The sequence below is a fragment of the Gambusia affinis genome, linkage group LG23 (assembly GCF_019740435.1).
Source record: "Gambusia affinis linkage group LG23, SWU_Gaff_1.0, whole genome shotgun sequence".
Taxonomy (NCBI): Eukaryota; Metazoa; Chordata; class Actinopteri; order Cyprinodontiformes; family Poeciliidae; genus Gambusia; species Gambusia affinis.
Genome location: NC_057890.1, coordinates 3266127 through 3291218, shown reverse-complemented (window position 1 = coordinate 3291218; position 25092 = coordinate 3266127). Strand labels below are relative to the sequence as shown.

General features: G+C 40.0%; 1 protein-coding gene across 4 annotated transcripts in view; it reads left to right on the top strand.

Annotated features, from left to right (window-relative positions):
- The window catches only part of ano2b (anoctamin 2b), a 70183-nt gene that overhangs the window by 748 nt on the left and 44343 nt on the right, over window positions 1-25092 (top strand). Inside the window, exons 2-10 of one of the 4 annotated variants that reach the window (XM_044107906.1) lie at window positions 3690-3880; window positions 6388-6432; window positions 8895-9284; window positions 18789-18887; window positions 19997-20148; window positions 22417-22471; window positions 23064-23115; window positions 24047-24130; window positions 24873-24928. In XM_044107906.1, coding sequence (XP_043963841.1) covers window positions 3690-3880; window positions 6388-6432; window positions 8895-9284; window positions 18789-18887; window positions 19997-20148; window positions 22417-22471; window positions 23064-23115; window positions 24047-24130; window positions 24873-24928 — 1124 coding nt within the window. Of the gene's footprint in view, window positions 1-3689; window positions 3881-6074; window positions 6433-8894; window positions 9285-18788; window positions 18888-19996; window positions 20149-22416; window positions 22472-23063; window positions 23116-24046; window positions 24131-24872; window positions 24929-25092 lie in introns of those variants that run through there. The other 3 variants (XM_044107907.1, XM_044107908.1, XM_044107909.1) reach the window with 3 other exon arrangements.

Sequence of the window (25092 nt, the reverse complement as noted above, 5' to 3'; positions counted from 1 at the left end):
GCACATAGTGTCATTTTATAGCAGAATCAACTAACTGTTACCTTTAGTTGTTATAAAATTTATATATATCAAATATGACTTTAAAAAATGGACTTCGTGTTTTGGACCTCTGTCACTTTAAGAAGCTCCTGCTCTTTCTGAAACTCCGCCTTCAGGAAGTCATCACAACGTGGCTCCTCCATTAACCATTTAACAACGTTTTTACCTGCTCCGCACTGAGACGTGGCTCGTACACAAACAACCCCCCAAACACCACAATGACTCTAACGCCCCCAAAAAAAGATTCAAGAAAAGTTATGAAAGAAACAAAACCAACATATTTCCAACATTATTTCCGTGTGAGTCGAACTGAAAGGGCGTGCAAGCAAGTTGGCCTTGAAATCTGACCAAAGCATCGGTTAATCAATATTCTAACCCTTTAACCTTATTTGTACAATTTGAAAACTGAGAAAATTCAACTCTGAATTTGTAAAAAGTCAAAAAAAATGTCGTCATCCAAACGGACTTAAAATAGGGGTGGGGGGGGGCAGAATCTTAATTTCAGACAATATCTGGATCCCAGAACCAGTCATAAATGAACACATGCAGGCTCTAATTCACAGCTATCCTCAAGCAAACACCCCTAAATGCCTCCACATCCACGACTGTAGCGTCGAAAACCTGCGGCCACATGAAGATGCGTGCAGCTGTCAGGAACAGTGTTCTCTCTGCTCTGCAGTTAATAACACGAAAACCAAAGACAAACAGGCCTCTGGCTGGAGTTTCCATACAATCAGTGAGACAGCATGTGATAAAAGTGTCAGCATGGAGGCTTTGGTGTCGCGCTGCTGCCGCTGCACATTATCTGCTCCTTGGAAGGTGGCCTTTGTCTCTGCCATTACAATCAAGTGTGAAAATAGAGTGAGAGAGCTTTTTCCTTTTTTTTTTCCAGAGAGTTGGATGGAAAGCTAAATGACTTAAGAGAATTCCATAACCGAATGTTATTATTAGCTTTTATTTAATGTGCTTTCCATTAAATAATGGAAACCATTATGTTGCTATATTTATGCTACATATATAGCACCATATTGCATGTAGAACATATAGCACAATAAAGTAACTGTTAACTTCAGTTGTTATACAAATGCAATATATCATCACCTTACTAGATTAAAGGCCTGCATCTTTTTTTTTTTTCCTTTTCCCCAAAACCAATTTTTACAGAAAAACAAAATCACCATGTCTTTATTGCCAAAAGGTGATTTTGTCAAAAAAAAAAAATTTAATTAAAAATCACTTTTGGCAAAAGAAATTACTTGTTTTAGTAAGGTGGTGATATACTGAATAGGACTTTAAAGAAATTTGACTTCATAATACAGCATCTTGAAATGTGGCCTCTGTCTCTTTAAGAAGTTCTTGTTCTTTATGAAACTCTGCCTTCAAGATTTCATCACAGCATGGCTCCTCTATAAACCCTTTAACAACGTTTTTACCAGCGTTTCATAATCCTGCCTCTTTAAAGGAAACTGGTTTCAATGGGAACTCCAGTACAACTGATGTCCTGTTTTATATTGTGTGTTGCCTTTAAATGCTTTAGAAACGCAAGTACGACCCTTGACCTCAAGGCCGGCTTCGTTGTCGCAAGCGAGCAACAAGTGGGTTTGAATCATTTTTAAAAAAGAAGAAAAAAACCCCAAAACGGAACACATGAAGAGAGCTGTCCATGGTGCTGAAATGAGAGCGCCTCATGGCCTGGTGCGTTACTATGGCGACAGCTGTCTGAATCCCTAAAATAACCACACACACACGCATAAATGTGGCAACCTTATTACAAAAAGAGAGGAAAAATAGCAATCTGTTTCTGACAGGATGGCAGTCAGACAAAGATGGGGGAATATCTGTTTTGCTGCTTCGAATCCTTCAGGGAAGCAGCAGGAGGAGAGGAGGCGTCTCTAAACACTCAGCAACAAGTCTTCTATTGATGTTCGCCTCTACTGTACATACAGTAAAGCCTCGACCAGGAAGTTCGTAGAAGCATTGAAATATTCCACGTTTCATCACGTCAGAACAAAAACTTCCTAGTGTGTATTCACTGTGTTTCATCATGTGGATGTGCAGTTAGTTTCCCCTCCCCACTTAATACTTTGTTGAGTTTTGATCGGCTCTACACGTGTTCCCTACGTGGTTTGTGGCTAATTGTAAACAAGGTCGTTTTGTTGTTTCTATGGCAATAGATTCTTCCATGCGAGATGACGACATCGGCAGCTCCTCCAGAGTTAGCATGAAGCATTGTCTTGCCCCACACTGCTTGTCTTGCAGTTTAGCTCGTGTTTGGCAGGTAGCTGCGTTTCCATTTTAGAAAATAAATTTGCTCAATAGAAACATGCTAATTTAAAAAGACCCTAATTTTTCAATAAAACGTATTGGATGAGGTGGTTTCTCGTCCGTACAGAAATTGATTTATTTCACAAAACTGCAACGGAGACACTTTTTTTCCACGTCACACGAGTCACGTGACCAACAACCGGACGGCCACTGGCGCAAACCACGAAGAAGAAAGCAGTAGGAGTCAGGAAGTAGTAGAATGCTGGCGCTGCATGTTTTTAAAATGACTTGTCGCGTTAACAAACTTATTCACATGTGATTTTTATTGCTTATTTAATAGAAGCGCCGTAAATGCGAAATTGTATTTTTTCCGACATTAGCGGAATATCGAAAAGGTTTTGTGCACATATGTAATGAAAACGCAGGAACTGTTTCCAGTAATTGACACTGGACTGAATGGTGCTCTGCTTCATCAGTCCTAAAGGTGAAAATCCTTCTTCAAGACACTGTGTAGGTCATGTTTTGGTTTTTTGTTTTTTTTTCTAGTTATTCAAGGGGAAAAAAAAGTGGGCTTTTCCTTTTCATTGTGCTTTCAGACTGGCTTTGTCACTGACTGACACACGTAACAATTTGCTCAGTGGGAAGCGAGGCTTTCATTCAGCCACTTAGCATATCTGTAGCACCGAGGAACACTTAGCATCAGCTGGAAGTGAAGCCGGGGGATCACGAGGGCCGACACCGCGTCTCTGCAGCGAAGCTCTGCACTAACGCAGGCCATCCACCTGCTGATCACCGATGCTGGTTTTTCCTTTTTAGGGCTACATGTTTATACACTTCAGTCACTTAAAGTCTTAGTTTGATATTTATGCGTTTTTCCTAAGATTTGTATGTTTTTTTTTTCTGTCACCAGTTGAGTGGTTTGCAGCCTACTCAGATGTGGGAAAAACTCGCCCACTGAAAATTTTTTTCCCCCTTTTCTTTCCTTAAATTCTTCTTTCTTTCGTAGAAACCACGTTTTGCATTTCTCTTGAATGTAAGCGACGTTCACCGTTGCCTTTTCTGAATAACTTGACTGAGTTTTTCTCTTTGTGGCGCTTCAATGTTCTGCAGGTTGATGGAAAGTTAGCTTTTAATTCTGTGTTCATGTGAATGTTAAGGTAAACTATGTCAAAATGTATTCTTATTGAAAAATAAATAAATAAAATCTTTTTTTCATGTTATATATAAAAATTTAACTGACTTAATAATGTAAATGTCACCATATTTATGTTTATTTTGCATATATTTGCTACTGGCTTCAATGTTCTGGTTATCATGTCCCAGATTCTCACCAGAACCTTGCAGCTATGTACGACTACTCACTTTCTGAATAAAATGTCTTCCAGAGCCGTGGTCCAGCGGTGCCGGGTTCAGCCGGGTGTCCACTGTTCTCAGCGAGTCGTCGTCCATCCACAGCGACGCCCCTTGCCTCCTGACCCAGGACTTCCCCGCCGCCGGGTTGAGGCCCTGCAGCGTCCTGGAGCCTCAGAGTGACCGGGAGGAGGCCGCAGCTGAGGAGTCTCAGAGTTTACTGCAGGTAACGGCAGCCTGGAGCTCAAGCTGTTACAGTTCACACCGACTGAGTTCATACTTTCGCCATATAGTTGCGCAATTTGACATTTCGAAAATAAATTCACTTAATGGAAACATGCTAATTAAAATGAAAAACAAAAACAAAATAAAACTTGCTTTTCAATAAAACGTTTTGCTGCTAAGATGAAGTGTTTTTTGTTGTTGTTGTTGTAGTCCTATCAAAATTGGTTTATTTCACAAAACTGCAATTTTCGCATCATGAGTCACATGACCAACAACCCTCACCCTCACCTACGGGGTCAACAACTCTATGGCGTTTCGCCCAGGGCGCCAAACAAATTTGTCGGTGTGTGATTTTAATTGCGTGTCTTATTTCATGGAAACACCACAATTACAAAATTGTCTTTTTTTTCTTTTTTTTCTTTCTCGATATTAGCGGACCGCTGACAACGTTTTGTGCACATTTGTAATGTGAAACGCAGCCGCTGTTTGGGTGAGACAGTAGGTCATGCAGAAATATGAGAACCCTCTTAAACTGAGCTAATGATGAAATATTTCCTGTGTTTGCAATGCATTTCATTTCATTGCAGCATTTAATGAGATGGCAAGAGATGTCTCATTAGAAACACTGGAGATATCACTGTGATAATGATGGATACATTTTTGGTGCTTATGCTCTGGATCTATGTAAACAAGTCTACTTGATAATAAAGCAGGTCTTATATGAAACAGAATGAAGTTGATGCGAGATTTAAGCTAGTTTACGGTGAAGGCTGATATTATTGTGACCTTACAGGGACTTTGTTTAGAATGTTGGGAATGAATTTCATTTAATGAGCCTATTCTGTTTCTGCAGTACAAATTAAATCTGCAGTACACAGGGAAGTGGTTATTTCTGTTTTGAATATTCATTAGTGTGGGAGGTTATTATTGCTTCATAAATTAAATCATTATTTGAAAACTCCTCTTATATAAATGGATTATCTATGCCGGATTCCAAAAAAATAAATAAATTGTTTGCTTATCTGAAATATTTAAGTGTGCCAAGATAAAAACAAGAATAATTTCATTGACACTGAAACGTTGCAAGCTCCTACAAGAAGTTAGAAGATCAGTAGTTTAAACCTCAATGAACTCTAGTTTCCAGCTAGTAGTTGTTTTTTGAATTTATCTACTAGAAATAACCTGAAATAAAAGAAATAACACAACCTAACCTAAATTTCTGCTTGCTTTTGTTGTTTCTATACAAGACAGTACTGTGTTGTAGCATTAGCACTACAACACAGCAAACTGCTACAGATTAACAAAGACAAAAAATATCAATTTTAAACATCAATGACTCCTTGCTGGAATAGCTGGTTTTACAAGATAGTTATGTATATTTTGTTTAATGTTGGTAATATAAAAACAATACATCTGAACCTGAATGTCTGCTTGTTTTTGCTGTCTCTAAACAAGCTAGCATTAGCGCTATAAATCAGCCAGCTGCTGCAGAGGATTAGAAAAGAAAAATAGCAGTTAAAATCTCAATGGCTAGTTCTACAATATAATTTTATATTTTTGAATTTCATTTTGGTATTTTAGTGAAACCCTGAAATAAAATAAAAAACCCCCAACACAACTGTACCTGTATTTGCAATATTTAGGTTCAGGCGATAATGCTATACAAACTAGCATTAGGGCTAAGACAGACCTATCTGCTACAAAAGATTAGAAAAGAACAAAGGTCGCAGGTAAAACCTTGCTTCAAGAGCATTGAATACTTTTGCAAATCACTGTTTTACTTAATGAATGATTGGAATAACTGTAATTGGGGATTTATGTGGTCTAAACGCATTTAAAGTGTTGACACTTTTCCGCTTTCGTGAGTTTTACTGGGGAAACACGGGTATCAGCCAATTACATCACAGAGCGGCGAAAGGAGGCATTTCTGCACACTGCAAAAAACAATCCACCTCTTCTTTTATTAAAGCTAGGCAGGAGAAAGTGTTAGTGACATGAAAGTTTCTCCTCCTAGTTTTTTTTTAAAAAAAACTATAAAAGCAAAAATCTAATTGCGTTTGGATAAGGCTTTTTTTCACCAACGCTAAAGCGACCCGATAGTTTGAGATGAGTTGGTGGGTTTTTTTTTTTGTTTGTTTTTTTTGCAGTGTGTAGAGCGCTGTCGGTGCGCGAGGCAGCCTCCACATCACCCAGTTGCGTAGAAGAGTGCGGAGCAGCATGAGATCAGGCTCACAGCACCTGACGCATCCCTCTTAAATCCCAAAGCGATGAGAGCCGGAGCGCAGGGGCCGGGGCTCCTGCTGCTGGACGGGGGACGAACCGGGCCGAGCTCCGGTGTTTAACCGGGCGGGGGGCGATGGGGAAACCGGCGGGGTTGATGAATTCTGCTGCGTTTTACTGCAAAACTCGGCAACTTTCAATCCCGGTCTGCTACTTCTTCTTGTTCTTCTTCTTCTTCTTCTTCTTCTTCTCCTCCTCCTCTTTCTCCCACTCCGTGTGTGTTTGAAGAAGCGCAACAGCATGCAGGTCTCCCCGAGCGAGGACAAGATCCCGGTAAGCAGCGGGGATCTCCCCCATCCACCGACCCACTCCTCCGCTTCCTGTTTGAACTGCTTTTATTGGAGTTAAATAATAATAATAATAATGATAATAATAAAAATAGTAATAAAAAAAAAACAGCAGCTGTACTTTTAATCTGTCCGTTTTCACTCCTGGTCACCTTCTGATAGACGTCAATGTTAGTTTCCCTTTAAAATGTCCTTTTCACATTGTAGTTCGTAGTTGTGGTTTCAGCGCTGTGAAACGGTCCCCTCCGCCTCCAAACAAATACTAAATAAAAATAAAAAAGAAATAGAAATTTCTGCTGATAATGCTAATTTTCAGTTTAGAACGTCTTTACGTAGATATTTCGCAGATCTATTTATTTATGTTTATGCATTGACACCTCGTCATTTTTATTTTTTTTTGCCAAAAGTGATTTTTTTTAATTTTTTTTATCTCCAATACCTTTTTTTTGGAAAGAAAGGTGGAAATTCTTTTTAATCACTTCTGGCAATGTAAGACTTAACCCACTAATTTACGTAGGTGATGATATTTTTTATTATCTATTATGTTGTTCCAGTTGCTGTATTCGCAAGCAGAACCAGAGGTGGTTCTAGACCAAATTCACCAGGGGACCAGGGTCTAAGGGGGGCAGTTTTTTATTATTTTTTTTTTACAGAACATAACAAAAAAAGGGGGAATTTTTATTGTTTATTGCTAAGAGCCAAGGAGCTACTTGTGGCTCTGGAGTTGATTAAAGTTTTTTGTTGAAGTTGTAGATTCCTCTGTATTTTCTAGACTGTACACATTCCTACGTTGGGTCAAAATCTTCCTAAAGGTTCCAAACTTTCCCAAATTCTTTGTGCTACACGGCAGATGAGAGGTTAGAGCAAAAAAAATAAATAAAATAACTTTTATTATATCTGTATCATCATGATCTGATGCAAGAATGATATCTGTTCCATGCTCAGCGCTGATACGGATGGGGATACTTCTTACTTTCCTCACTTTCCTTTGTTCCTGTTTTATATTCATGAGAATACTAACCAACAATCCCATGGTTACTACAGACCATTTATGACATAATAAAACAAAGTCCTGCTGAGGATCATTATGGGGGCCTTTCGGGGAGCCCCGGAGGACCCATCTCCAAATCCCCCTGAGAGCGCCTTAAGCTTTGGCTAAGACAAACATCTGCGTCTCATAAGCTTCCTAGGTAACGGCTGGGTCGGTCCTAGTGGGACTCTTCTCAGAAGTCTGCTTTCATATTTCCAGAAAAAGGGAACAGAAGCGTCAAACAAACATAAGGCCTCAGGGAAAATTTCAGGAGCTCAATTATGGTGGCAGCATGCATCCTGCAGAGATGGCAGTTTCCGGCTCAGTGGGCAGAGCTCATTAACTTACATATATGTTTATTTTTTATTTTTTTTAATGCATTGCATTGAAATTTGAAATCTGAACTTCTTGGCTGCCAAGAGGAATGCCCAACTTTAGATCCAAATGTATGTGGGGGACATTTATTTTTATCCAGACCAAAACTGCACAGGAACCATCTTTAATCCTTACATTTGTTCCTACATTATACTGTAAATCTAGTTTAACTTACAGCTAGATGGGGGCGTGTTGTGGTGGCGTAGGGGATAGCACAGCCCACACTTGGAGGCCCTGAGTCCTCGACGCAGCCGTCGCGGGCTCGATTCCCGGACCCGACTGACATTTGCCACATGTCTTCTCCCCTTTCCTTCCCCCTTTCCTGTCAGCCTACTGTCATATAAGGGACACTAGAGCCCACAAAAGACCCCCTGGATGGGAAATTTTTTTTTAAAAAACTCATCAATTTCATTTTATTACTTTTTTTTTGTCAAATAAAATTAGGGGGCTCAGGAAACTTAACTTCACCCCTGTAGACCCAGTAGGCAAACGAAAAAAAATACAGCTAGACTTGCAAGAACGTATTAAATTCAGTGTCTATATAACCCAGTTGGAACAATAGTAATAATTTCAACCAATAGGGTAGTTTTTCAATTTTCCTTCATTAATCATTCCATAGTCCAACAATCCAGGGATATATCCCTCTACAACCCTGTGACTAAGTAAAAATCCTTACATCAAGCTTGTGTCTGTAAATTTATACCTCTTGCTTCTTCCACGTTTAGTCTCCCTCTATACTTCCCCCTGTCTAAATAAAGACTAAAACAGGCAAAGGTGAGCTAACTGCCCACTCTGCTGCTGAACGTTCTCACTTCATTGTTTTTGAGGATCTGCCAAAAGCCACTTGTGTCTGCCTGTGCTGACACAGCATCAAATGTTTAAGTTTGTTCAGTTATTACATAACTCCCCCCGAAGCCTAAAGGTTTGGTTTCTCTACTTTTGAACAATTTGTGTTCGACTTGTATGCCTCATTTACGACTACATCCTGACGGAATGACAGTTTGGGACTGGCTTTACTGAGGCTCTGACGCATCTTTTCACAGGTTGTAGACGCACCTTCAAGTCCTCAAGCCAGCAGCGAAGGTCTGTACTTCCGCGATGGCCTGCGGAAAGTGGACTACGTTCTGGTTTTTCATCACCGGCGGCACGGCTCCCTGCGAGGTACCGGCACTGCCTCAGTTTCGCAGGATCAGCTCTCCATCGTATCAAATGGCAACTTCCCTCCAGCGTCGGGCTCCTCTGCCACAGCGGCCGGACGAGGAGCCGGCCTCCGCAGGGAGGAGGCGGCGAGCGTTGGGGAGGTGTTCATGGAGCTCGGAATGGCGAGGGGCACCGAGCCGATGGAGGCCGCCGACCACGAGATGCACCTGATCAGACAAGAGTTTGAGGCCAACCTCCTGGAGGCGGGTCTAGAAGTGGAGAGAGACAGAGAGGTGGGTGTCCTGCTAATGTCCGGGTTTGGTTTTTGAGATTCTCTTGGAAATATTCTTGCTCTTCTGTCCCTTCCTGTGTTGTTGTTGTGTTGACACTCCTGTCTTGCGTCTGAAACTGTTCCTAGAGCAGCAACCAAATTGAGTTCTATTTGACGTAACCTAAATTTATTCCTTCAGAATGTTTTCCAAAACTATTGGATGACTCAACATTGGGTAATCACATTGACGTTAGTTCAGCCTCCCTCTAGTTACAAGAGTAATGGATTAACCCCTGGATTAGGGACCAGTGGACCGTACCATCCATGATGGGGAACACCATGCATGGCATGGTCCTGTGCTTTCCAGGTCTTGTCTGCAACTGTTGCCAATGAAAACTTTATAGAACCTCACCAACCAATCCTCTCTTGTGGTCTTTTTGCCACATCAGTTCTTGAAGCCTGAAACCAGAAGTTTGGTTTTTCTGCATCACGTTGTTCCATTTGCAACATTTACTCAGATTATGCTGATTACAAAATGTGTTTAAGACATTATTTTTGGGTCATGTTTAGAGTTTTTTTGTCTACCAAAGTAGTTCTGGTTTTTATAGGTCAAAGGTTTCAACCAAATATGGGTAAAGGAGTATCCTGACCATACATGATGTCGGTCTGATGAATGTCACTCTTGCTAATTGCTGTGAGCTGGGATATGTTTGAAGAGTTTCTTGCATTTACAGTCGGTCTTTTGTCCCCGATAGAAGCTCTATTGAAGATCAACCTGGGCGGTCTGTGTCTGATCGTAGACGCTTTCCAAAAACTGCTGTGGGTTCCGGAATGACAATTTAGAGTGCTGATGACTTCCTTTACCATTCTGCAGTCTGGTTTCATGGTGATGTTGCTTGCATAGATGGACCTGAGCATGTTGGTAGTTATTTTGAATGTCCTCCACTTGAGCTCTTTGCATCTCATTAATGGTGTTCACTCTCACTTGGGTGCTCCAACATTTTTCACATGAGTGTAAATTGCTTTTAATGCGATGAAATCTGGGCTGACAGTGATGACACGGGGCAGATTGTAATTTCAGCCAACACAGCTGCTGTTCGGACCTCGTACTGTCGATGAACTTACTCAGGCCTGAAACGGGTAATCTTATTTTGACAAGATCACCTTCTCTGTGGTCCATTTTGTGTGTCTCTATGCCCTAACTCAGAGCAAACGGTAAATAACACAAACACACGTCTTGTGAAGGTTGAGTGTAAATGGACCACCTCTGCACTCAAAAGTGAGTCATGTAGAAAAATGAACAGTAACTCCCATAGCATTAGCATTTCATACCTGTGCTGCTAAACAAATAGAAGTGTGTGCATGTCTAGAAGTATACCTGTGTTGGCCAGCAGCCAGTTGGTAGTGTGTGTACTCCCCAGGGTTGTATTAATCAGACTGTTGACATGGCTGCTATGGAACCAAAGCCAGTAGAAGATAAGATGACTGACTAATTGCTCCTTATCTCCTCTCACATACTGAGGTTAAGATTAGGCCTGTCATTCACAGTAAAGGAATACTTTCATTCTAATATGTCTTCCATTTGCATATGGGAAAGGTAGCATTACAAAATTAGTTTTATGTTTATTTATCGGTGTTCCTGCTGTTTGTACTTATTGGATTCTCTGTAAACAACCTTGTGAGGAGTTGGGCTGAGACGACTATCCCAGCGATAAAATGTCTTAAACGTTCCTCTTTCTCCGATTTTAATTACTCAATATAAGAGCCAACACAGACTGAATGGCTTTGTTAACTTTCTCCGCTGACATTGCCAAACCTTGTAGAGGAAGACAATTATAAAAACAAGGTAGAAAATCTATGTCATCGTTCACGATTTCTCTTTCTGCTTGCTGACTGGCTGGGTTGAAGATCAGCCGGAGAAATCCAGTTCAGTGGGAGAAATCCTATTGAAGGGAGATAAAAATCAAGTGAATTTGCGTAGAACGCCAACGACTAGGTTAGCTGACGGCGCTAACTGCTGTAGTTTCACATGCACTTCTCTGCTTTTGATTTGCCTGTTCACATCCCATATCTGCCTACTCACTGTGCTTTATAAACAGGAATAGTTGTGTCCTCATCCAGCCATATTTGAAGTCTTGCTATGACTGCAAATATGAGCAAATTGAGGTGATTAGCAATGCTAGGCAATCTTGTCTTCCCTATTTTTGAGAAAGCTTAAAATAAATGGGTCTCTGTGTCACGTCATATTTGTCCTCCAGGGAAATAAGAAGTGATTAAAAAAACATTTTAGTTCCATTTATTTTACTGGGCTTTTGCAAGCGTCTACTTTTTAAAGAACCCTCCCTACTCTATTAAATTAAAGTTTGTATTCCTTTTAAGTTTTGGTATTCCTACTGATAATAATTCTAATTTTATGTAAAGGTTTTTTAGGCATCTTTATTAGGGAGTGTCAATAAATGTGGAGGGTGCTTCACTTTTGCATTAATATATCTTGCTCCTGTCCACTCAAATATAATTGGTGGAAACCATCAAATAAATAGTAAATATGTTTACATCACACAGAGCACTAGCTGCTGTCTGCTTAGCTTATGTTCGGATTAGATGCATTTTAATAACCATTTTAGTTCCGAGGGATTAAGGTTAATCATAGAGCTGGGTCACAACTGTGTGGTTTAATGAGTGTAAAATCGGATTAACACAAAAACAAGAAATTTCAAATCTCAACTGCAGTTTAATTGAATGTCTATGGCTCAGATTGAGCATAATAAATTAGAAATATTACAAAAAGAAACAAGTCTTTCTTTGTAGCAGAGGTGTAAAAAGACATCCACCTTCCAAGGCAGAAAAACACACAATATTATTAATGAGTAGAGTAAAAAATTCATCAGGAAGCTCCAAGGATAATGCTAACTATAACAGGATTAGCGGTTAGCGGTGCAGGATTGTCTCATTCCTAACAAAACATTAGTATTTTATCTGGCACACTGTTTTTTTCTACCTACCTAGTAGCCAAAATATTACCAGTTACATCACCTAAAAGAAACTTTCTTAATCCTGATATAATCTGAAAGTGTTAGCCGTCCTGAAGCTGGTGGCTAACGCCTTTAGCAGCTACTGGCTGGTGGGTCAGGATCGTCTCATTCCTAACAAAACGATTATTTTTTTTCTTATGATAATTAACTCAAAAGCTGTTATTTTAGCAACACGCTGTAAGTTTAAACTGGCTTATGTACTTAAAAACAATTAGCTTAGTAACAGGCTGTAAAACATTTGAGCTGCATTTAGTCACGTCTACTAACTTCTACTTTAAGTCAAAGAATGCTCACAAGTTTTGGATTTTGGACATAAACGTGTGAGTTTGTAAAAGATAAACCTACCGTAGGAAGTTGTCAACTTTTTATTATTTTGGTGATATCTCCAGGAAGTGAGTAAATGACGGAAGAACAGAATAAGGTGAATTTTTCTGTTTATTGATGATGACATAACATAAGAGAAAAAAAGCTGACCAAGAAACCTCAATGTTTGCTTACTTGCTTGCGTTATTGAAATGAAACAAGTCGGCTTATCGGTTGTGGGGTGTGTTTCCCTTCGGATTAATACGGATACTGAAAAACCAGCTGGCACCACTTGTTGACAGAACCTGTGCATTAACACGATGACCCCCGCTCTCCCAGCAGCGTCCTCCTACAGATGAACGTTAATTAAATAATTACGAAGTGGAGCTTGGACTTTAATTGAATGCTTGTGGCTCAAATTGAGGTTAATAAGTCCACCCTGTTGGGACTAGAAACAGAATAAGTAAAGAGGAAATGTTTGCTGGGACTCATTGTTCATAAAATGTTCAACTAGTCAAGTGGGACTGTATATAATTAATAGTAGCTGATAAATGATGCCTAATCTTAGGTTCTTTTGTTCCTGTAAAGAAAGTGATTTGATTACCCTTAAAAACTGTGACTGTTGTGATTAAAAGGATAAAAATAATGTATTTTATAGCAAACAAAAAGTTATATTGGATGTTCAGCTGATTCTTGGTGCCATAAGTGTACAATTTCCTATGATTTAAGGTCGGATGTTTCTATATATTTCACTATGAGATTATGTTATTGCAATGAAATCTATTTATTTATTTATTTTCAATGCTTTCTATACATCTTTTCCAGGGAGAATGATAAATGTGGGAAGCGCTTTAATGTGTAAAGTTTGAGGGAAAAGTCTAAAACTTATTAGTCTTAAAGGGGCAGTACTATGTATTTTCCAGGGACATTGTGCCATTTTGTAGCACAATCAGTTAGCTTCAATTGTTCTAAAAAAAAACATACATACAAATACGACAAAAGAATTGTGAATTGTGAAGTCATCACAACATGGCTCCTCTGTTGAGAGAGTGATGAGGGGCGGAGAAAAAAAAGAAAAATTTTAAAGTGAAATGAATAAACTGGTCAACAAGGTGCTAATCTTTCCCCAAGTAGATCAACACAAATAAAAAAACAAAAAACATTTCTATATTTAATCGTAGGAAGTACATAAATACAGCATGTGCTAGTCAGGGGAGTGAATCCTACACAGTACGATACACAATACTTTCCTGCTAACATCGGATGTGTTTGCTTATAGAGACCAGTTGTAAGGCACTAAACATAAAATCAAACATTTTCTCTGACTCCTCAGTAGCACAGCTGTAGTTGTTAATGCAGGCAGGTAGAGTCCGTCACCTCGGCATGCTGATTGTTTGTTTTTATTTAATATGAACAAGAGGATTCAGTGAAAGTGCAAAGAGGTGATTGAAATGGACGTAATCATGATTAGTCACAAAACTTCTGCTTTACAGAACAACACCGTCCTTTTTAACCTCAATGCAAGGGTGTAAATTTATTCAGAAAACGGCGTTATGCAACACCTGAACTAGGAGCTCAGCTCACTAATCTTCAGTCTGGATATTTAAGGACAGTACTGTTGCTGTGGTTGGCCTTAACTGACCCACCCAGGGTGGAACAGTAAAGCAGCCAAACATGAACGGGCTTTAACCCCAGGCTGTCTGGACTGTTTCCAGGCTAACGTTAAAGCTGCAGTATGGAACTTTTACAAAAATATATATTTTTTCCCATATTTAAACTGTCAATTTGTGACAACAGTTTGGTATGAGACAGATAATCTGTGAAAAAAACTATCTTGTCCACCTTTTCCCTGAGCTGCTATTACTGTTTGGAGAAATGCAGTGCTCCTGACCAAAGACAACCAATCAGAGCCAGAAGGAGGGGCTTAGTGTTGTCAGTCAACCTCCTGTACAATGGGCAATGTGCCAATGGCAAAGAAACCATTACTGGAAAACTGTATCAGTGGCCTTGCTAACTGGCCTTAGCATTGGTGGAAAACTATGTGGCGGTGAACCAGCGATAGCTTAGCAGAGAGCAAAAGGGAGGGGTAGAGCATAAGAGTGATTGGCAGCGCTAAGATCCTCCTCCTGGCTGTGATTTGCATATTTCTGCAGTTAGTACTGGGAGAAGGTAGAGGAGTTCTTTTTTCCACAGATCATTTGTCTTTAATTGTTCTGTCACAACGTAATGAAAGTTACATATTGCAGCTTAAATATCATATGTTTTTAAGTCCTTTTTATTACATTCAGTGAACAATTCAATGATATTTGACACCTTGAAATTGGGCCTGTCTCTTTAAAAAGCTCCAACCCTTTCCGACACTCCCATCATCATGTCATTACCAACAATGCTTCTCCATGATGCTATTTAGCAGCTCAGAAGACACACAATTCCACTGGGTGCTTGCTAATTGCTGCTGCCGCTAGTCTAGAGGAGCTTTGGGTAAATATATGGCACATTGCTTGAGCAAGTGTTCAGGCTTCCCTGAATGGTTGCCACGGGAGATTCACTGATTTCTCAAACATACATGAAACATTCAAGGCAACAATACAAGTATGTTTTTGATGAGAAAATACAATCATAACATGATATTAAGCTTAATTTTTTATTTTTTTTAATAATACCGCCCTTTTAAGAGTTATGTTTTGCAGGGTTCTCTCCCTGAACCTTTTGGTTCCAGCATCAGACCACTGGCATATACATTGTTTACTGACCCAATGCCAGTTTGCACAAGTTTCAGGATTAACATTAAAGCCATAGTACATCAGGCAGTTACCAAAGCATCCCACAGTGAATCAAAACAGTAACTCCACAGGTAGCCATTGGCTCCAGCATTGGAAAGTGATCCCTTACAAATGACCCAACACTGTACACCGCTATGCAGGGCAGTTGCAAGAAATGCTGTTTCACAACAACTTCCAAAATCGCATCGTACAACATCCAAACCAGTCTCCACGCACGCACACACACACAGAACCTGATTACCTTGTCATACTCGATAAAAACATTTCCACACCCCTGGCTGCGGCCTAGTTAAGCCCCCCATAACTCCCCCTCTACAGAGATGAAGAGATAATTGGAAATCATGACGCTAATTAACCTTCTCCAGGGTAAGGGTATTTATATCCTCCCCTTTTTGACGGAGCGACCAAGAAAAAGGAAAACGAGGGTGAGCGGCGGCGCCGAGCCGGGCTGGACGAGATGAAAGCTGATTAGGCAGGTGATAAGAAATGATGGGAGAAAATGGTTAGGAAATGGGAAGAAGGAACCAAGTTAAGGAACATCAATAATTAATTTCCCGTTGCCTAATTTTCAGATTTAAAAGAGGGACGAGCAAATGAGTCCGTTCCCGACTAGAGGTTCGGACTCTATAAATGTACAGTGGGTCCAGTGGGTTAAATTGAAGCTGCAAGTCTTTTTGTAAGGAGCAAAAGAATCTAATTTATATATTGATTTGTGCTGACTGACTAAAGAGCTTTTAAACATGACCACATTCACATCTGTTCTCTATAACCTATGTGAATTCACATGGATGAGTTGTATGTAATTCACATGCAACTCCAGAAATGGGTCCAGATCAAGTTTCTTTTAAGTAGTTGGTTCTGTTAAGAATTGGGATTTATTGTGAAAACCATTAACTCTAATTTAAAGATGTTTTTTAACAAGCATGGACCTTAACAGATATTCTCCTTCCAGTCTGACTGAGATTGAGAAATGTTGCAATAAAGAAGGGACAAAGATCTCAGGCTCTGGATGTGCCAGACAGGTAGAGACATAACCCAGATAATTGGCAGCCTGACTGCAGTGAAATATACGGCAACCCAAAAGGACAAAAAAAAAATGTAATAAAAAAAACCACAACAGCAAAAGCCACACTGGAAGCTATTCTAAAGGCTTTGGAAGTTATGCTAAAACAGAGATCATGCTAAAGTGGATGGAATGCTAATATGAAAGTTATGCTAGTTTGGAAGTAGCACTAAAACAGAAGTTATGGTACAACAAAAGTTTGGCTAAAACAGAGGTTATGCTATGCTAAAGTGGAAGTTAGCATAGCGTACTCAGGTTATGCTTGCAAGGCTCTTTATACTTTTCATAAATTTTATTCTTGTTTAGATTTTGCTGTTGTGTTGATGCTTTAGCATGTTGATGATCTGTCTGGGCCACCGTAGAAATGAGGCAGGACTGTGTTTTGAATTGGGGGTGAGGGACTTTTGAGGGAGAGTTCAGAGGGTCGTAATACAAGAAATATAAAATATTAAATTATATTAATATTAAAAATGTTTGACATTTTGTTTTTAGTCAAAGCTCTTGACTCAGTCCAAGGGAAAAAAAGTGTCAAATCAAACTTTATTCCAACAAACAACTTCATTCTAGAAGTTACTTTCCTTTGGTCATTCTCAAATTCTTGTCCAACTTTCACAACATTTGTCTCAGTTGTGTTTTGTGCGATGGTGACGAACAAAATGTACCTTTCTTTCAGTTCTAGCTTTGGCAGGAGGCAGAAATTGGTTGCTACTGGTTACAGATTGGTTAGAGCACAATAACACACTTCTCAAAATAGCAAAGTGCAGGCATCAACGCAAATGGTAGACTACAAGCATTCACAAAATAACAGTTTTTAGTTTGATCTGTGGTCTCCATCCGCCACAGCTCAGGGTTTCTGTGCTTTTAGAGGCCCGAGAGATTCCTTATACTGAAATGATCCATAAAGGTGATTTTATATGAAGGGAGAGCAAAGTGAGCTGGCTCCCCATGTGGGACAAAAGAGAAAAAGCGTGTAAGTGAGAGAGATGTTAAGGGAAGGTCAGAGGAAGAGAGACAAGCGTTCACTCAGTCAGTCATGAAAGCAGCAGAAAGCACAGTTTGGGAGGTGAAAGATCTCAGCAGAGAAGGAGTCCTGAGAGGAGAAAAGAACCCGGCTCAGATTTCCATTGTCGGCCATGCCACCTTTCTCCTCTCCTATCACTCGGCCCCTTCTACAGAAGCTGGAGGGGGTCTGAGAAGGCTAAGGTTACCTGGCCGCCGTCCCCCGCTGGCCCTGCTGACTTTCATTTCTGCTTAGGCTAACAACCAAGACCATTAAAGCAGCGGCGTAGATTTTACAGGATAAACTTTCAGCACTGAATGCACTCCACACTCTGTCTCATTACAAATCTATACCCCACGGCGGAGCCCCGCTATTCAATCATGCACCTCTGTGGTCCTATTTTAGGCAAATAATTGTCACCTTTTGTTAATGCGTCTTATTATAATGACTGCGTGGGCCAGACGCAGTTATTCATTAGCAGAAGAAGAAGCTAAATAAAAATGTGTGAGGAGCGGACTGCAACAGACAACAGCCTCAGGCGGCCCGTCAGAGTTGGCCACAGCTATCTGTCATAAATACTAGAGGAACGGTTGCCGGGCAAGTTTGGTCCACCAAAGAGTTGGAGTGGGTCGGAGCAAAGACGGGTATTACTAGCACTGATGGCAATTCAGTTCAGTTCAATTTAATTCACTTTAATTCAGTTCACATCGACTCAGTTTAGATCAGTTCAGTTCCAGTCAATTCATTTTAGTTCAGTTTAATTCAGCTCAGTTCAATTTCGTTCAGTTCAGTTCAGTTAAAGCGTCCCTCATATATAGGACAATGAAATAATGTCATAACTGATCTCATCCCAGTATCTCCGTAGCGTTGCTGTTCATGCTTCAGCTTTCAGCAGTTGCCCAGAGAGTTTTGATATTACCTGCTTCCGCCTCCTGAAGAATCCCCCCTCAGCCGAAGCTTCGGTGGTCAGGCATAAAGTTGGAGCAACAGGAACTTAAAGTGCATCGCGTTTTGTATTTAGGCCTCTTGCTAAAACAAAGTCTGCTATTTTGGAAGGCGAAGCAGCATTGACAGATGGTCTGTTAAGCCATTTCTGAGCAGCAGTTGGTTTCAGCCAAGCAGGCTGGTATTATATTTCACAGAACAGAAAAGTACATGCACAAATATTTGTGAGGAATCAACTGTTTTTTTTGGGGGGGGAGGTTTCAGCTCTAACGTGTCTGGGGACATTTCTTTCTTTCTTTTGTTCCTGTCCAGTTTTTTTTTGTTGTTGTTTTTTTTCCCCAGCTCCGTTCAAACGTGAAACGTCTTCTTCTCTTTTCTTTGTTTCCTGTCGGCTTGGCAGACGAAGACCCACGGGCCCAGCTTCACTCGGATCCACGCGCCGTGGCCCGTGTTGTGTAGAGAGGCCGAGTTTCTCAAGATTAAAGTTCCCACCAAGCAGGTGAGATTCAGGTACACCTCTGACGCAGAACGGGATTCTAAAAAAAAACCACGAAACTGACGAACACCAGATGAACTTCCAGACCTCATGAAGTCTTCTACAGTCATGATTTTCACATTTTGTCACAGTTCAGGCACAAACTTTCACATATTTCAACTGGAATGTAATGACGTAAAGTTAAAAAAGTTGAACTAAATAGGATCCATTAGCATCAACAAGAGCATCCAGGAACACAGCAGCTAACTAACTAACTGACAAAGCCAAGTTTATGTTGGGATATATCGCATTTATATTTTAGATTATATTTTTTTATATTTAATATCCCTATCTATTTATAGTTAACCACAAGTCACGTAGAAGAGACTTCAGCTGTGTTGAAGAAGCTACCAAAAGTGAACAAATGTTGCACGTCACCCTTAGCACACCGTCTCTATAGTGAAACATGGTGGTGGCAGCATTATTCTGAGAGGATCCCTTTCTGCAGTACATTATTAATAAATAACACCTTGTTTTGGGAACAAAATTTTTAGGGGTTACAAACGACTTGAGAGCTTCACCATGAGGCAATGACTGCAGTAAACGTTCTAATATTGAATATTGAACTAAATTTAACGCACTGATTGATGACTAGGATTATGTATATGATCATATTTTTAAAACTTTTTTTTTCTAAAGTTCCTCTAGTCGACCGTTTTCGTGAAATGGAGCCTTATAAATAAACTGAATTGAAAAAACATGAATTAAATGTGCTGATTTGTGTTAGTTTGTCACATAAAATCCTGTTAAAATGCGTCCAAGATTTTGAGTGTAACTTTCCTTTAAGTACTTTTGCGAAGTGCCGTCGATGTGGGCGGCGTGTTGTTAAAAGCCTTCTTATGCTTAAAGATAACTGAGCTGCAGTTATGTTTTATGGCAGAAAATGGGAGAACAATTTTTGAATCTGATCGATCAGATTCGAAGAAGGAAAGTTTCTTCGAATCTTTCTTTCTAGATTCGAAGAAACTAAAAAGAAACTGTCTGATAGAGGGACGATTCCGCTCAAAGTCTAAAGTACTTCTAGTGTCCAACGCTGAGTGACCAGCTTGTCTGTTGTCTTGGTTTTTTCTCAGAGTTACGAACTCAAAGAGGAAAGTGGTTTTGGGTCCAGTATGAGCTCAGTGTGGAGGAAACTGAACCAGCCCTTTGAGCCCAAAGTACCAAACCAGGACCACGGCAGCACCAAGTTCCTGTCCCACTGCTTCTCCAGAGACAAACTGCACATGTAAGCCTCTGTCCAACTGTCCGTCCCTCCGACCGTCCACATAGCCATATAACCACAGTTGCATAGTATTAGTTACGTTTACTGAACTACATTTACTTGAGTATCTTTTAGGAGTATTTTTGCTACGTTGTACTTTTTTACTGGAGTAATTCCGTTCTGAAGTATTTCTACTCTTACTTGAGCAGCATGTCTGGATTGAAGCACAAACATGTTTTAACCAAAAATTCACCAGACTCAGAGACACACATGCAGCTTTTACTAAGGTTTTGTATGTTTTTTTTATTGGAAAAAAAAAAAAACAAAAGGAAAAAAAAGAAAAAACATAAGAAATTATGACTGTCTTGACTGTCCAAACCAGTCAAGAAACTGGTTTGGACACATTTTCTTTCGCCCGATTCTGTTATTTTTTGTTACTTATTCATCCTTAAAATACCAAAATTTCCACTTAACTTTATGTGAGGAAGCTTGAGCAGCCAGAGGTCAAGGGTTGAGGTTACTGAGTGAACAAGCAACCTGAGCATTAACCTGGACACTTGTTCAAATAAAGTATTCAGGACAAGCTTTGTTTCAGGTTGTCCTTTTGGTAAATCAACTCCTCTCTGCGTTTCCTCCGCCTCTGCACAGGTTTGAATTTGCTGTGGACGTATTTTATATCTGATTGGATATTTGACTGCTGCTCTTGACAAAAATAGGTAGAGGTCAGTTCATTTCTCTGGTTTCAAGGCAAGCTTTGATGACTTTTTAAGCATAGTCCACGTTTTCACCAGGAGGCATTTGGGAGAATGTTAGCTTCCCTTAAACATTTCTAAAACCAAGTTTCTTGCACGATTCAGAACAATTTTGGAGCATCTAGGTAGGTCCAAATTCAAGTTTTTTGGTCTCATATGAAAACAAGTTAATTAGGACAATTTTACCCTGACGCCTCTATAAGGAGGACAATGCTACAATGTCACTGGCTCTGATTCCATCCAATTGTCGTTTGAATTTTGAGTGAACTTTTAAAATGTGGCAAAAAAAGTAAGTACAAATTAGGCCTGTTTCCATCTGCTGGTTTGGGTTGAATCAACCAGGTTACACAAAGCGCAATTTTGTCTGAAGTTGATGCTACGAATGACTTTAATAAACAGGAACTAGAAGTTGCTAACTTAAAAATGGAGGTTTGGGCTGGGAAGGTTAGCTACGTCGTAACTCATTCGGAAAATCTGACTCCATCTCCCCTGTGGCGTACTAACTCTTTTTCGGAAAAGCTAAAATCCACGTAAACTTTGTCTTTTTAAATGCAATTTTTAAAGTACGTTAAAAAAGGTTAAAGGAAACGGCAAACTTCAAAATAACTTGCTCAATTTCGCTAAAATAATTTTTTTACACGAACGCTTCGGGTTTTTCCAAAAGGAGTTAAAGTGCTAAAGGTTAGATGGCAGCATTTGATGTAACAAATGACAGATCCATGATAGTTAGCACCCTGCACTTCCTGTTTTGTTACGGCCATGCGTCGCGTCAACATCTGACAAAATGACGCTTAGCGTAGCCTGATTGGTTCTTTCCAAACCAGCAGGTGGAACATCGCCACATTTTAACAGTTAGCGATCGTATCTAAACGTAGCTGCTGTCACCGATGTCCAGAGTGGACGAAGAAACGAAGACAAACGATTACTTCCCCTTTCCTAAACTCCATTCGGACACAACTGGAAGCTCCAACAGGACCGGGATCTCAAAGATGCATCCAAACCAGATTTGGAGTCTAAATCAGGTTTACTTTAAGCTTCACAACTTCAACTCTTTTCCAGATTTGTGGACAGAGAATGATTTAAATCACTTCGGATCTTTGGGACACTTCAGACTCGACAGGTTCTGGTGTGGTGTTTTTTTTTGTTTTTTTTTTTGGATCTATAAGTTTTTCAAACACAGCTAGCTTTGCTCTTGACTGACTAAATACGGTTTCAGACGACGGTAACGGCAACCTTATCTTTTTTTCTTTCTTTCTGACTTCTAATTTGGGTTTGTCAAAATGGGATTAAAAGGCACTGAGAAGTGCTATGAATGTTTTTAAATGAGCTTTAACCGTTTGTTTGACAGCTTGTTGTTTTTTTTTCTTTCTTTCTTTTTATTGTTCCTTAGTGGTGAAATGAAAATGGTTCCCCTCAGATTGACACAGTACATTCACTCCTCCTACATAAACTCTCATCACTTGATTCGGATGATTTAAATACAAAGAAACGCATCCATAATGACCTGACGGCTTTTATCTACCGGCTGTGTTTACTTCAGGTACAACATCACATCTAAGGACACGTTCTTTGACAACGCCACAAGAGGCAGAATAGTAAGTGTGTCTTCAATGAGTTCACCATGTGTTATAATCACTCATTTGTTAACCTCTTATGGAGTACAAAGGCAAAAAAAAAAAAAAAAAAACTATATGTGGAGAACGGAGGAGTAAATTTTTAGATTAACTTCACATATTTAGAAGAAGAAAAAAACCATATACCCAAATTTGAAAAGTTGTGCATCTGCATGAAAAAGAGACAATTTTCCATGATTAAAGGCATCAATTTGCATCAATATTATGACTAAAAATGTTCTGTGATGTAAAATCAAAAATTTACAAGAAAATGTCTTTTTATGGTTTTGGGGTTTTTTTCAATTTCTGACTTGAAAATATTTAAAATTTAGTTTTAACATTGTAAATGTATGCCTTCAATCATGGAAAATTGTAATCTTTTCCTTCCCATGTTGGAAAATATTCAAGTTTTTTTTGTTGTTTTTTTTCCCCTTGAAATTCATTAAATTGGTCTAGAAATTGTAGAGCTTCTGCCAGAAATGTACTCCTCTGTGGCCACATTCTGTTTTTTTCCTATTATCCAGAATGAGTAGCTCTGTTTATTTACAAACTGATGGTCTTGAATCTTTTCCAGGTCTATGAGATCTTGAGGCGGACGGTGTGTGTACGAACATGTCAGACTATAGGTGAGGAAGCCGGACTGACAGATGTTTGTTACTTTCCTTTGGTAGCAAAACGCCTAATGAGAACTCCACCGCTTTGCTAGAATTTACAGTAGTGCTCTGCCACAAAGCAGAATTTAAAAAAAACCTTTGTGAAGAAAGAGAAAGTCTTAGACACCCAAAAGTTGATATTTGACTAAAACCAAATAAACCCAAAGCAGACAAGCTGTCTTGTGATGTCGTTGCATCACAACCACAAACTGGGTGTTTAGTGTGACGGACCAACTCGACCAGCTTCCCTGCTCCTGCATCCCCCACATCATGATGCTGCCACCACCATTTTTCTAAAGTAAATACTACAAAATATACTACACACTATTTAGATTCTGATTTTTATTTTACTTTTCACTCCATCCATCCAGATTTAGTGTATTTAATCTGAAACAAACGTATTCCCTCAGCACGATGCTGCCACCACCGTTTTCCCAGAGTCAACGTTCTAATTTTCCCTTTACCTAAAACGCATCCCCTACTTTGTGTAGGTCTATCACTTAATACCCTAATGAAATACCCCAATATTTATTCCATTTAGATGCATCTAGAGCTAGGCTAGGCTAGGTTAGCTTAGCTGGGAATATTTCTCCCTGAATATTTCTATGGAAACAGTTGCTCAGTACCAACACCTCAGTTTTGTTTGACTCTCCACGGAAACACAGCAGCTGCTTAGTTGTTCCACCAATATCGGGACTGTGATAATTAGAAATATAATAATATTACCTCTGCGTTAATGTTTGCTGTTGCTAGCAAAGCAGGAAAAAAGCACCAGCTCTTCCAAATAGCGAAGCTAGTAAGCGGGTTAGCTGCATGTATAACATGTACTGTACTTGCCGTTGACGTACTTTGTGTGAGCCGTGGTTCCTCTGTGGAGATGAGCTGACACCCTTTTCATGTCCAGTGTCCCCCATATGTCTGGTTGGCTGGCCCATGGCAGCAGACGGCCTCAGCCAGCAGGTTCTCACAGAGCTGCAGGGGAGGAACGGTAGAGAAAACAGAGCTTCATCTCTCTCTCTCTCTGACCTTGCTTTTCCTCTATTCCTTTCATTCCTCAGCGTAGCGCGCACGCACACACACACACACACACACACTCTGTTGCTCTGCACCATCTCCTCCACAAGTGGGTCACACTTCCTAGGTCAGCTAAAGATTGGAAGCAGGGGCCTCTGGGAGATGCGGTTGTTTCTGGCTGGTTGAGTGTGTGCTCATGCGTGAGGATGGGTGTTTGCTGGGTGTGGTGTTTGTGAACCCCACAGGTGTTCTCTGCTTGGTAACGAATCCTCTTCCATGGACTAATAATGCTTACAGTGTCTTTGGACTGTATTGATTATCTATAATGGAATATTCAGATCAACGCATATTCATGTAATAGAACATCTTAGTCAACACCCAGACCTAAATCTTATAAATAATATGCAGTAAAAAGTGTTGGCAGTTATGTATAAACTGCCAACATCCAGACAGCTGTTCTCTTCAGAGACTGGAATGAAAAGTTCCAAAGTTCAAAATAAAAAGACGTGTCGAACTTGTTGACATAGTTTGACGTTCACATTTCGATCGGACCGCGTCTGCGAAAACTCAACTAACAGAACTGCTTTACTATCTGTTTTTTTTTTTTTCACTCTGACCAGTGGTCTGAGTTTCTGATTTAAAACCTGCTCCATTTAAAATAAAACTTGAGACGTGATGTGACCTGACCTCACTGATGCCCCTCCTCTCTTTTCCAGGCATCAGCACATTGATAGCCAAAGGCGTATATGACGCCGCCTTCCCTCTTCATGACGTAAGTGTGAGCCGTGAAGTTATTGACTTAAAACTATTTTCTGTATCTTGCTGAAAAACTACATGTAATTCAGCTTCCTCTCAGTTTAAGCGTACTGAGATTGGCAGCAGAAACGGCCGGGTGGGATTTTGTGTTTTTGCCGCGAAGGCTTTTTTTCCCCACAG